General features: G+C 48.0%; 1 protein-coding gene across 1 annotated transcript in view; it reads right to left on the bottom strand.

Annotated features, from left to right (window-relative positions):
* Nucleotides 1-14,263, bottom strand: part of nek4 (NIMA-related kinase 4) — a 64,232-nt gene that overhangs the window by 38,477 nt on the left and 11,492 nt on the right. Inside the window, 3 exon segments of the mRNA XM_038812557.1 lie at nucleotides 967-1,164; nucleotides 2,418-2,522; nucleotides 2,524-2,682. Coding sequence (XP_038668485.1) covers nucleotides 967-1,164; nucleotides 2,418-2,522; nucleotides 2,524-2,682 — 462 coding nt within the window.

Raw genomic sequence — 14,263 nt, 5'->3', positions numbered from 1 at the left:
TCATTTAAATACTTGGATGAAGCTAGGTGCTGCAGAATAATTTCTCTTTCAGCTTTAATGCTTACTGGCTAGGTTTCCAGGACTTTATGAAACCTGGCCGCTAAAGGAAAGTGAGGACTGCTGGATGTAATATGTATGGGGTCAATCAGCACTGCTTGTGGGCTAGGAACAGCAGAAGTGCTTGCTAAGCAAATGTGTTTTGAATTCACATGTTCAAACCTCCAGCAAATGGAACAGCCACCACCACCAGTGGACCTCAAATGCCTCCCCATCCCTCCAAAGTTGCTAATCTCTGCCCCAATCTCTCTCCAGCAACTCAAGATTACCGCCTACCTACCAAAACATGTACCCCAACATGCCCGCCCCCTCCCCGTGAACTCAACCTGGAAACCAACTTGCTTTAAAGCTTCTTTGCTCCTGGGTTGCATCTTTGCTGTAGCAAGTCTGCCAATCGGACTACATTCTGGATGGGGAACTTATTATAAAAACCATTCTATGGTGTTAAAGGTCTGCAGCAATCGGGTAAACTCCCATTAGAGATTTGACTTTCCACTTGGAAATCCTGGGACCATTGAGTCACTTGGAACTTCCAAGTGTAAAACCTAATCAATGCCATGATACCTGACAGAATGAGCTGCAATTAGTTTCAGTAGATCTTAAGTTTATGAAAAACAGAAATCAGGGTTCCTGATCTTTTGCCGATGCCACCTGCAAATGTGTTTAGCTGCCAGATAAGGATAGAATTGGAATCATTCCAAGTTGGAATTACACTGCCTCCTGCTACTATAGATAAACGGCTGCAGAGACAGGGTATTACAGAACAGCGTCTGCCCGAAACAAAGGCAATATTAAAAGGAAAAAAAACATACACCATATGCAATAAAGATAGGTAGAACAGGAAAAATATATACTTAACTTAAAATATAAAGCTGATTTAACCAAAATCACAATAAAGTTATACTTTACCTTATGGTTGTATGGTTATTTACAGAAGAGTTCAGGACTCATGTAATAAGGTGTTCCAATCAGAGTACTGGCCATATCATGCTGATTTTCCAACACTCTGGCTATGCCTAAGTCTCCAACTTTAATGATATTTGTTTTTGTGAGAAAAATGTTTTGTGTTTTAAGATCTCTGTGCAGGATGTGTTTTTCATGTAAATACTGTAAAGAAAAATACACAGATATCATTAAATATACAGTCACCTTACAACAAATGTTTTCTATTCCAACTATTATACTCAAGCCACAAGCATCTGTATATTACTCTATACAACTTTACTGAATGCAATGTGATGTACAAAATCCCAGTAGTGCATTAATTTTTTTTAAAATTTAGAATACCCAATTCATTTTTTCCAATTAAGGGGCATTTTAGCGTGGCCAATCCACCAAGCTTACACATTTTTGGCATGGAGGGGCGAAACCCACGCAAACACGGGGAGAAAGTGCAATCTCCACACGGACTGTGACCCAGAGCCGGGATCGAACCTGGGAACTCGGCGCCGTGAGGCCGCAGTGCTAACCCACTGTGCCACCGTGCTGCCCAGTTGTGCATTAATTAATACCTCAGAAAGAGAATTTACAGTCACAAATATTATGTCTCTTTTGAAAGATTATTCAGAACGATCTTAAACTGGTGGATGAACTGCCATATATCTAATTAAATACTGTTTGGGCAGCACGGCGGCACAGTGGTTAACACTGCTGCCTCATGGCGCTGAGGTCCCAGGTTCGATCCCAGCTTCGGTCACTGTCCGTGTGGAGTTTGCACATTCTCCCAGTGTTTGCATGGGTTTCGCCCCCACAACCCAAAGATGTGCAGGGTAGCTAGATTGGCCACGCTAAATTGCCCCTTAATTGGAAAAAATGGTACTCTAAATTTAAAAGAAAATCTTTAAAACAAAACTAAACACTGTTAATTTGGGAATTAGCATTTTTATGATTATAGAAAGACATTTGAATGATCAACTCTCACACACTTCGACATACTTATTCACTAATTCAACAAATGGGTTGCCTTAACGAATTTACATAATCTTCTAATGTAAAAATAGAGTGAATCTTTGGTGGAAAACATTCTTTTTCTTTAAACATTTAGAGTACCCAATTATTTTTTCCAATTAAGGGGCAATTTTAGCATGGCCAACCCACCTATCTTGCACATCGTCAGGTTGTGGGGTGAAACCCATGCAAACACGAGGAGAATGTGCAAACTCCACCACAGACAGTGACACGGTGGAAAACATTCTGATGGATGGTTGTTGAAAGAATAATTTATCATTCAACATTTACATGAATTATGTCTTTGATATATTAAAATGGATACCTCATATGAATTTAACAACGTACATGAAAACTGTGGCATTACATTTTTGCTCTTTCTAGCTATTTCTGTGTTCCACTATAGAATGTACCGGTAAAGCCATGGCAATTGGACAACCACTCAACGATCTGACTTTCTGGAAGCACTTGCCCTTCTGTTCCTTCAGCTTATGATACAAATCGCCACCTTCACAGTAAACCCATCACAATGTATAGAAGTCCATCATCTCCTTCCAATGACTCTCTATAGGTAACAATGTTGGGATGTCGCAGTTGGGATAAAAGCTGGGCTTCTTGTTCTGCTGCTTTGCGCTCACGACTGGAAACATTTCTTAAGCTCAGCTTCTTCACAACATACTGAAAATTCAATGAAATTCAACCATAAACACAAGCACTGATTAATTAGAAATACTGTACTTGGGTCTTAAAATACATTACATTTATTTGAAACAGACTTTCTTATTGGATTAAAGGTTGTATAAGGAGCACACATAGGAAAAAGAATAGACTATTTGGCCATCGAGCTTGCTCTGCCATTCAAACATATCATGGTGGATCATCTAATTGTACGCCATTTTTCCCATCATCCCCATATACCTAAATGTCATTAGTATCCAGAAATCTATTGATTTCTGTCTTGAACACGTCAATCATTGAACTTCCACAGAGCTCTGGGGTAAATAATTCAAAGATTTACCGCCCTCTAAGTAGATTGGACCTGTCCACACCCTGTAAATTTAAGTTTGAATGAGATCTTCTCTCATTCTTCGAAACTCTAGAAAATACAGATTCAATTTCCTCAAATCTCTTTTCATACGACAATCCTACCATCCCATGGCTTATTCTGTGGTGAATCTCTGTTGCATCCCTTCCATGGCAAATATATCCTTTCTTAGATGAGGAAACCAAAACTGCACACAATACTCCAGGTGTCGCCTCACCAATGTTTAATCTAGAGCCTATACAATTGCAACAGTGACTTATTTACTTCTGAACCCAAATCCCCTTGCAGTGATGGCAAACATACAATTTGCCTTCCTAATATCTTGCTGCACCTGCATGCTAGCTTTCAGAGACTCATGAATAAGGACACCCAGGTCCCTTTGTACATCAACACATTCTCAATCTCTTCTCACCATTACGAAATACACTGGATAGATTCTCCAATTCTGCGGCTATGTCCGCAGGATCCGTCTGGTCTTACAAACAAAAAGTCGGACGTTCGCCCCCGGACCCGATGCTCCGCTCAGAGAGGGGCTAGCAGCTGTGCCACGTAAAGCCCCCAGCTTTGCCTGCCGATACGGATGCAAAATGGCATGCAGCCTGTGAGCCGATCCAAACCTGAAGCCCATAGTCCTTCTTGCAATTATTTCAAAGTCACTGGATTGTCCTGCTGAAGTTGCATGGTTAGAGGTTTGGAAAAGGCTGTCCTTGTTACCTATCCACGAAATTCAAACATCAAGATTGATGTGAATTAACAACTTGAGAGATTGTAATTTAATTTAAATTTCATATGCAGTGCTCAAGAATCCGTGATATGGCCCCATGTGATTAAAAAGACAATGGGTTTGCATACCTCTTGCTATGTTTAGTTGATTCACTCTGAATTATTTAAAATACTGATGCACAATCAATTGCACGAAAGACACAGATTGGTACAAAGGTGGCTTTATTACAGTCAGATGCGTGGCCTCCTACTGCAGCTGGCGAAATGGCTGATCAGCAGGACACGCATATTTATACAGCTCCTTGTGGGCGGAGCTAGCCAGCAGGGGCTACCGGCGAACCTGTAGTGCAGGTCCTACCTTACATCCCCTAATACAGCTTCACACAGTGGTTCACCACATTCACCCCCTGTTAAAAATGAGTCCGCGGGGGGTGGCGTGGTATACAGTTTTGCAAATAATTTAAATTTCCATTTTGATAATCTGGTGCCCATCAGAGGTTAAGTTGATCGGTGGCTTTGACGGTTCGCTGGGAGCGACGTAACAGTGGCAGCGATGTCGGTGCTGGTATCGCCGACGTCGGTGCTGGTGGTATTGGTGCTGGCCAGTAGTCGGATGACCTCCGGGAGTGTGCCATGATCCTTCCTCGTCCACTTGCGTGGGCAGGGGAAGGAGGGGTATGGACCTGGTGGGGCTAATGTTGGGAGCGCCCGGGGGAGGGGAGGGTGGCGTGTGGTGGGGGAGTGTGTTGGAGGGGAACCTGAGGGAGACAGTATCTTGGCAGCCGTCGGGGAACTCCACGTAGGCATACTGGGGGTTGGCGTGGAGCAAGTGTACCCTGTCCACCAAGGACTCCACCTTGTAGAGTCGGACATGCCTACCGGTCCTGGAGCTGCGAGCCAAGTCGGGAGCGACACCCCAGATGTGGACTTCCTAGGGAAAGGTAAAAACACGTTCATGGGGTGTATTATTGGGGCAGTGCACAGTAGTGACCGTATGGAGTGTAGTGCATCCGGGAGACCTGGCTGCCAGCAAGAGGCTGGGAGGTTTCTGGACTGTCGGGCCAGCTGGACGGCCCTCCAAACCGTCCCCATTCTCCCTCTCTACCTGCCTGTTTCCCCGGGAGTTGTGGCTGGTCATTCTGCTGGAGGCGATACCCCTGCTGAGCAGGGAACTGATGCAGCTCATCACTCATGAATGAGGATCCCCTGTCACTGTGGAATGTAGGTGGAGAATCCGAAAAGAGCGGAAGATTGTGTTGAGGGCCTTGATGACGGTGGCAGACGTCTTATTCGGTGCATGGGTGGTGAAGGGGAAACCTGGAGTATTCATAGACCACACTGAGGGTATATGTGTTGCGGTCGGTGGAGGGGAGGGGCCCTTTGAAATCCACGCTGCGGCGTTCAAAGGGGCGGAGGCCTTCACCAGGCGCGCACGGTCTGGCCGGTAGAAGTGCAGCTTGCACTCCGCACAGACCTTGCAGTCTCTGGTGACTGCCCGTACTTCCTCTACGGAGTAGGGCAGCTTGCGAGCTTTGACGAGGTTGTACAGTCGTGTGACCCCCGGGTGACAAAGGCTGTCATGCAGGGCCCGGAGTCAGTCTACTTGTGCGCTGGCACATGTACCTCAGGAAAGGAAAGGGCATCGGGGCGGGGGGGGGGGGGGCTCGTGAGTGTGCTGGGGCGATACAAATCTCGTGATTATAGGTGGAGAGCTCGATTCTCCATCACAAGATTTTATCATTTTTGATTTTGCCCCACTGCGTGTTGTTGAACATGTAGGCTACCGACCGTTGGTCAGTGAGGAGAATGAATCTCCTGCCGACCAGGTATGGCTCCAATGCCGCACAGCTTCAACGATAGCTTGGGCTTCTTTTTCGAAGGATGAGTGCCGAATTTCAGAGGCATGAAGGGGGCGGGAAAAGAATGCCACGGGTCTGCCTACCTGGTTTAGAGTGGCTGCGAGGGCGACATCTGAAGCGTCGCTTTCTACTTGAAAGGGGAGTGCCTCGTCTACTGCATGCATCCCGGCCTTGGCTGTATCTGCTCTGATCTGGGCGAAAGGCGTGTTGTGCCTCGGCCGCAAGGGGGAATTGAGTGGACTGTACGAATGGGCGGGCCTTGTCCGCATAGTTTGGGACCCACTGGCGGTAGTAGGAGAAGAACCCCAGGCAGCATTTGAGGGCCTTGGGGCAGTGGGGGAGGGGAAGCTCCATGAGGGGGCACATGCGGTCGGGATCGGGCCCCAGAAGTCGGGACAGTGTGGGATCCGGAGGCCAGGAAGATCCGTTGGTGGTGGGGTGGACCGCGAGGGAGCAGCGCCTTACCGTATCCGGGTGTATGAAGCTTTTGGTGCTCCCGGAGTCCAGCAGCCAAGAGGTCACGTGGCCGTTGATTTTCACTGTCGTCAAAGCGGTGGCCAGGTTGTGAGGACGAGACTGGTCCAGTGTTATCGAGGCGAGCTGCAGGTGGTCGGCCGAGGTTTCAGATGTAGAGCGTCGGCGGCCCAGATCTGGCGTTCCAGCCCCGTGGGGTAGACAAAATGGCGACGTCCGAGGGTCCTGTAGGGAACAGAATGGCGGCGACCATGGAGCGCACGTTGCGGGGGCGGGGCCAGATGGCAGCGCCCATGGGCCGCACGTAGAGTGAGGGGGGATGGCGGCGTCCACTAGCCGCACGTGGACCTGGGGGGAGAAGATGGCGGCGCCCACTGGTCACACATGGCCCCGGGAGGAGAAGATGGCGGCGTCTATTGTGCGTTCAGCAGGGGGGAGGGTGTGATTGTGGGCGTGATAGCGGCGACTGCGCGGGCCTGGCACACAGCTGCAAAGTGGCCCTTTTTACTGCAGGACTTGCAAGTGGCGGGCCGAGCAGCGTTGGCGGGGGTGCTTCTGCTGCTCGAAGAAGTAGCAGCGGGGACTCCCGGGGTGCGCGGATTGGCGGGCGGCGCAGGTATATTCAGTCGGCAGGGTCCCAGCCGGGGCGGTTATTTGCGGGGTCGAGGAGGGGTAGAACGGGTGGGCCGCGCGGCGAGCGGGGTAGGCCTGGATGTTTCGAGATGCGACCACCATGGAGAGCGCTAAAGCTTTCGTCTCCGTTAGGTCGAGTGTGGCCCCTTCCAGCAGTTGTTGTCGGATGGGGTCCGACGCAATCCCCATTACGAATGCGTCGCGCATGAGCAGATTGGGATGTTCGGTGGCCGTAAAGGCCTGACAGTCACATTCCCGTATGAGTGGGATTAGAGCCCGCCAGAAGTCTTCGGTAGACTCACCAGGGAGTTGAGTGAATGACGAGTACGTGCCTGGCGAAGAGCGTGTTTGCTTTCTGTGCGTAGTTCTCTTTTAGGAGTGCCATCGGTTCCGCATAACGCGGGGCATCTTGGATCAACGGGAACACGCTGGAGCTCAACCTGGAGTATAAGACCTGAATCTTCTGAGCTTCCGTCGGCGTGGGGTTCGCAGCGTTGATGTCAGCCTCAAAACAAGCCAGCCAGTGATTAAAGTCCTTTCTGGCGTCGGGCGAGTGCGGATCCAGCTGCAGGCGATCTGGTTTGATTCTGATATCCATATCTTAGCAAATCTGACTGTAATAAATTGATGCACAATCAATTGCACGAAAGATTCAGATTGGTACAACTGTGGCTTTATTACAGTCAGGTGCGTGGCCTCCTACTGCAGCCGGCGAAATGGCTGATCAGAAGGAGGACACGCATATTTATACGGCTCCTTGTGGGCAGAGCTAGCTGGCAGGGGCTACCCTGTAGTGCAGGTCCTACCTTACATCCCCTAATACAGGTGCACACAGTGGATCACCACAAATACAACCCATTTTTTATAGGACTTTGTTAAGTGTATTGGATGTGGACAATGTTATGATCTCAGTTGATGTTATAATTGGACGGGATGATCACAGAATGGAACCCTGGCTCAAAAGACTAATGTTTACTTTTTCTCCGAACGTGGAGGAACAGAGTCACAGGACTGCTAATCAGTTTTAACAAGAAAACAATATTTATTAAACATGAAAAAAAGTAATTATAATACAGTATTCTTTTACTCCCTCCTTAGCTCAGCACTTACACAAAGATTTTAGGATTAACACAGATGACAATGTACATTTGAAGCTACAATGCTCTCATTAACACAAAGTCCTTATTTTAAAAACACAAAATTGACTGTGGTAAAACACACACTCCACTCTGAACCCACGTTCGGGTCTGTGGATTTCTCCTCAGAATCCCCCCAGTTTACTGTCACGTGAGAGTTTAAAACTCCCCTCCCAAAACAAGCTTTAAAATTGTCTCTTGTAATAAGGTTTTCCTTAGCAGAAGCATTGCAAAATCCACTCCAAAGAACTCTTGAAACTGTGCTTCCACTGTAGTTCTACCAGTGAATCCACAACAGGTTTTACACCAACCCCTCTTAGGATTTCTTTGTCTTTACTGCTTTTAGACACTTGAGGTCCAGCCACCAATTTCCACAGATATTTCAATTCACCTTTCCACAGGCTGCAACATTTCAGATGTCTTTCTGGCAACTCAGCCTTCCTCTGACCTCTGTCTGTCTTTACTGAACAATCCTCTGTTCTCGTACCTTTAGCCTCAGACCACCTGGAAATTTATTTTCATTTATCTAATTTTCCTTAAATATCTGCTCTTTCGATAACCATTACACCATTGTACATTTTTTCTTCCAGCAAAGCTGAGAGAGATGTTCCTTCTTTCTAAAACCATTGCTTTTAGCAGAACTGTGGGAGTTCCCTCCATTGCTGTCTGTCACCTGCAGCTATAGCTGCCAGCTAAAACAAAAGAACAAAGGGAAGCTCTTTTCCTCGCAAGGGTCTCTAGTTGCGAAGCAACTATATTTATTCTTCACACTGTAACTCTATCTATTACAGCTGGAAGGTAACCAACCCCAACATATACAAACACACTTCGTAATAATAATAATAAACTTTATTAGTGTCACTAGTAGGTTTACAATAACACTGCAATGAAGTGGGCAGCACGGTAGCATAGTTGTTAGCACTGTGGCTTCCCAGCGCCAGGGTCCCAGGTTCGATTGCCGCTTGGGTCACTGTCTGTGCGGAGTCTGCACGTTCTCCCCGTGTCTGCATGGGTTTCCTCCGGGTGCTCCGGTTTCCCCTCTCAGTCAAAAGATGTGCAAATTAGGTGGATTGGCCACGCTAAATTGACCTTAGGTTAGATGGGGTTGCTGGGTTACGGGGATAGAGTGGAGGTGTGGGCTCTTTCCAAGAGTTGGTGCAGACTCGATGGGTCAAATGGCCTCCTTCTGCACTGTAAATTCTATGAATTCTTTGAAAAAAAAAGTTACTGTGTAAATCCCCTAGTCACCATACCCTGGCACCTGTTCGGGTACACGGAGGGAGAGTTCGGAATGCCCAATTCATCAACAAGCACGTCTTTTGGGACTTGTGGAAGGAAACTGGAGCACCTGGAGGAATCCCCCACACAGATATGGGGAGAATGTGCAGACTCCACACAGACAGTGACCCAAGCAGGAATCGAACCAGGGTTGCTGGCATTGTGAAGCAACAGTGCTAACCACTATGGTACTATGCCACCCATGAATCTAACAAAAGGTCCCTTCAAGGCACAGAAACATTAAGTTAAACCCATCTAAAACTATATCTTATTTCTAAAGTTTACCAATACAAATATTTAAACTAGCCTTGGTTTTCTAACACACCTAATAACCAGCAGTTCTTCACTTTCCAACCATGTGGTGGGCCACTGAAGGGATCTGAACAAACTTCCTTGAGCAATAATGATAAACATCCTCCCAGTAAATACGTAGACACTGGTGACAACTGTTAGGGTTTATTTTGCCTGCTTTAATCGCTATGGTGAAAAATGAGTTGGTGAAATAAAAAGAGGTTAAACAGGTTTAAAATGCTGCCATTTCATGTTATTGATATTGCCAATTAATTCAAAGGTTATTCATAGCAGCATGGCAGGCTAGTAATTGGAGCTGGCTTTTAATGTGGTGTGCAGGATGAATTCTATCAACTCCAGCCAGGTTGTAAAGTACACTGCCTTCAGATAGAAATGCTTGAATCGAGCCTGGATTTGTCTCCCTCTTTCAGTTGAACGATCACTAAATAACAGTGGTATCAAATTATTGAGGAACCAAAAACATCATTCTCCCTCCTTCTTATGAAATGGAAAAAACAACGTTGGATTGTGTTTGACAAAGAGCCAGTCGGCCAAATGCAGCTGAGGAGCCTCTTTCTAAATTCATACAAAGCCAATTTTCAACTCTGATTAGGTTCATTTGGAATTGAAACCAACACAGTTGTATGTGGCGTTGTGGACCTGATGTTAAGCAGGGACAGGAAGAAAGGTTCAGCTGCAGCTAGACAACAGAAGAAATCACTTCCTGATTGCTCGAAGACCAATCAATGGTGTTGTTATTTTACAGCAATATTTTTCCAACTCATGAAGTTTAAAGAGCTGTAGTAAATCTTCCCATATTTCAAGTTTGTAGGGGTGGAGGTGTGGGGATGAGGTGAGGACAGGGTGGAAGGGCATGCTGTGATGAGGATATTGCAATTCTGCAATGGGATATGGGATTGGGTGACTGGGTGAAAACCTGGCAATTGGAGTTTATTGTGGGGGAGTGCGAGGCCATGCACTTCGGTAGGAGGAATCAAAAGGCAGATTATTAACTAAATTGAGAGAAACTGCAGGTGAGTGAAGTACAAAGGGATCTAGGTGTTCTAGTGCCTGAATCACAAAAAGCTAGCAGGCGGGTCCATCAAGAAGTTAAGAAGGCAACTGGCATTTTGCCCTTTTTTACAAAAGGGTTGGAGTTTAAAAATAGGGAAGTTTTGTTGCAATTGTACAGGGTGTTGGTGAGGCCTCATCTGGAATACTGCAAACAGTTTTGGTCCCCTTACCCACAAAAGGATATAGTAACATTGGAGGCAATTCAAAGAAGAGTCACCAGGCTAATTCCTGGCATGAGAGGGTTGTCCTATCAGCAAAGATTAAATAGTCTGGGCCTGCATTCCTTGGAGTTTAGGAGAGTGAGTGGTGACCTTATTCAAACATATAAGACCCTGAGGGGGCTTGGCAGGGTAGATGGCGAGATGTTTTCACTGGGAGAGTCTCGAACAAGGGGACATACCTACAAGATAAAGGGCTGGTCATTTAAAACTGAGGTGCGTAGAAATTTCTTCTCGCAGGGGGTGGTGAGTCTCTGGAATTTTCTGCCCCGGAAGGTGGGGAAGGCTGGATCATTAGAACTATTTAATGTGGACTTCCGGTGGCGGCAATGCGGAGCTACGCCGCACGTTCGGCAGCTCCCGCTATCGTAGGACTTTTGGGCTCTTTTAAGGGCCCGAAACGGCGCTGGTTCAACGATTCACGGTGTGTGAAGGTGTCTGGAGTAATATCCCCGGGATTTATGGTGCGGACCCGGAGTGGGGCGAGGAAAAAAACGGCAGCAGCTCCCCTGGATAAGCGGGGGAAGGTGGAAAAAATGGCGGCCGGTGGAGCCCCCGAGGAGTGGAGGCAGTGGGCGCAGGAGCAGCAGGCGGCCCTCTGCGCTACTTTACGGAGCTGAAAGTGGAGTTGCTGGACTCTTTGAAAGTTACTACAAGTAAGCTGCTGGAGACCCAGACAACCCAGGGTGCAGAGATCCGTGAGTTGCAGCAGCAGGCCTCTGAGCGCAAGGATGAGGTCTCGGCCCTCGTGGGGAAGGTGGAGATGCACGAGGCGCTCCACAAAAAGTGGCAAGATCGTTTTGAGGAGATGGAGTTTCGGTCGAGGAGGAAGAACTTGCGGATCCTGGGCCTCGCGGAGGGGTGAACAGCAGCATCACGGGATTTGTTTGGGCGCATGGGACTCCGAGGGTGAGGAGGGTCTTTTTGGAGCGGGGCAGGAATGGAGGGGGGCTGGCGCTGCCCAACCTCTCTGGGTACTATGGGGCGGCTAATGTCTCGATGATACGCAAGTGGGTAATGGATGGGGAGGGGACAGCATGGAAACGGATGGAGATGGCGTCCTGCGGAGGCACGAGCCTGAAGGCACTGGTAACGGCGCCGTTGCCTCCAACGAGGTACACCACGAGCCCGGTGGTGGCAGCTACCCTCAAGATTTGGGGGCAGTGGAGGCATCACGGGGGGAAGTGGGGGCTCGGTGGAGGCCCCGCTGCGGGGGAACCACCAGTTTGTCCCAGGGAACATTGATGGCGGGTTCCTGGGGCGGCACAAGGCGGGCATAATGAAGTTGGGAGACCTGTTCATTGACTGGAGGTTTGCGAGCCTGGGTGAGCTGGAGGAGAAGTTTGAGCTCCCCCTGGGGAATATGTTCAGGTACCTTCAGGTCAAGGCGTTTGCTAGGCGGCAGGTGGAGGGGTTCCCTTTGCTGCCTCCGTGGGGGGTAAGGGATAGGGTGCTTTCGGGGGTGTGGGTCGGGGATGGGAAGATGTCTGACATCTACCAGGTGATGCAGGAGGTGGAGGAGGCGTCGGTAGAGGAGCTGAAGGCTAAGTGGGAAGTGGAGCTGGGGGAGCAGATTGAGGGCGAATGCCCTGGAGAGAGTGAACTCCTCCTCTTCATGTGCGAGGCTTAGCCTCATCCAGTTCAAGGTACTGCACAGGGCTCATATGTCCGGGATGAGGATGAGCAGGTTTTTTGGGGGTGAAGACAGGTGCATTAGGTGTTCGGGGAGCCCAGCGAACCATGCCCATATGTTTTGGGCATGCCCGGCACTGGGGGAATTCTGGCAGGGGGTGGCGAGGACGGTGTCGAGGGTGGTAGGGTCCAGGGTCAAGCCAGGCTGGGGACTTGCGATATTTGGGGTTGGGGTGGAGCCGGGAGTGCAGGTGGCGAAAGAGGCCGGTGTTTTGGCCTTTGCGTCCCTAGTAGCCCGGCGGAGGATCTTGTTTCAATGGAAAGATACGAGACCCCCCAAGCGTGGAGACCTGGATCAATGACATAGCGGGATTCATTAAGCTGGAGAAGGTCAAATTCGCCCTGAGGGGGTCGGTACAAGGGTTCTTTAGGCAGTGGCAACCTTTCCTCGACTTTCTGGCTCAGCGATAGGGAACTAGGTCAGCAGCAGCGGCAACCGGGGGGGGAGGGGGGGGTTCAGGGGGATATTGTTTTTGTTAATTTAATTTATTTTGTTGTTCATCGGGTTTGGGGGGGTGGGGGGGGGCTCGTTATATGCGTTGTTACGGGTCAGGGGGTGTTTATTATTGTTATTATTATTGTTTTGTTATACATTTTCAAAAATTTCAATAAAAATTATTTTTAAAAAAAGAACTATTTAATGTGGAAGTGGATAAATATTTGACAGATCGAGGAATAGAGAGCTATGGGGAAATGGCACAAAAAAGGGAGTTGAGGTTGGCATAGATCAGCCATGATCATATTGAAGGCAGGGCAGGCTAGAGGGGCCAGATGGCCCACTCCTGTTTCCATTTCTTGTGTCAGTAGGATGGACTTGCTGTTGTAATCAATTACATTGAATTTTTGAGTGCAAGCTTCTTGCTGGGGAGCAGCTTTCTATTTCGGCAGAATATTGCAGCCAACTCGCTGGTTTTGAAAGTCTGGACACTCCTAATTTTAGATACTTTATGCCGTATGAGGAGAACCATGAAATTATGTGACTTTAATCTGTCAGTCATTGGAATCAGGAAATGCAGGAACTTCAGTAAAATCCCAGGAAGGTTAAGTGTGAGATGATAACATCGGGGCGATTTGCAATTCACAGGGTTACCCTTCATTGCCCAAAGCTAATGGCCAATTGTGCATTTACACCAGAGTGCATCATTGAGACGCTAATATTTTTTCAGCAAAGTTTGGCCCCACCTGTACTAAGTTCACATTGTCTTTTTCACATGGCTGAGGTTCCAATCTGGGAGTCTTATGAGACTGCAAAGACCCTCTTTGTTCTCAGTTTTTTCAACCCTTCTTACCAGAAAACCCTTCATGAACAACAGCTGCCTGGTGCTCCTGTTGACTATAAACATGAGGTCATAACAGGTTAATGGCATAAGCTCTCGGAGCTGGCAATGTGAACCTAATGTTATGTGACTGTCAATCAACCAAATGCAAGCTCATTAAACCAAAATAAACCACCATAACCAAAGCTCACTGCTTGGTGTGCAGGGGTGCACTTCAATATTTGGGGATTTATTAAAAACCTTGAACTCCCAGCTATCAGGCTATGTTGCTGGGCTTGCATGTCATTCGTTGCTGATCCCAGATGATGGGCAATTCCATCCTCCAAGCCCAAAACATATCCCTCACTGGAAGGGTTTCGCATACCACCGCAATCAGTCCACAGCAGATGCCATCTCCTGGGCCCTACACTCATCCCTAGAGCATCTCGACAAGAAGGACTCTTACATCAGACTCCTATTTATTGACTACAGCTCCGCCTTCAACACCATAATCTCAGCCAAGCTCACATCAAAGCTCCAAAACCTAGGACCTGGCTCCTCACTCTGCAACTGGATCGAC

Source organism: Scyliorhinus canicula, chromosome 11, assembly GCF_902713615.1.
Source record: "Scyliorhinus canicula chromosome 11, sScyCan1.1, whole genome shotgun sequence".
In the NCBI taxonomy this organism is placed as follows: domain Eukaryota; kingdom Metazoa; phylum Chordata; class Chondrichthyes; order Carcharhiniformes; family Scyliorhinidae; genus Scyliorhinus; species Scyliorhinus canicula.
Note: the sequence above shows the minus strand (reverse complement) of the source record. Positions and strands in the feature narration are given on the sequence as shown.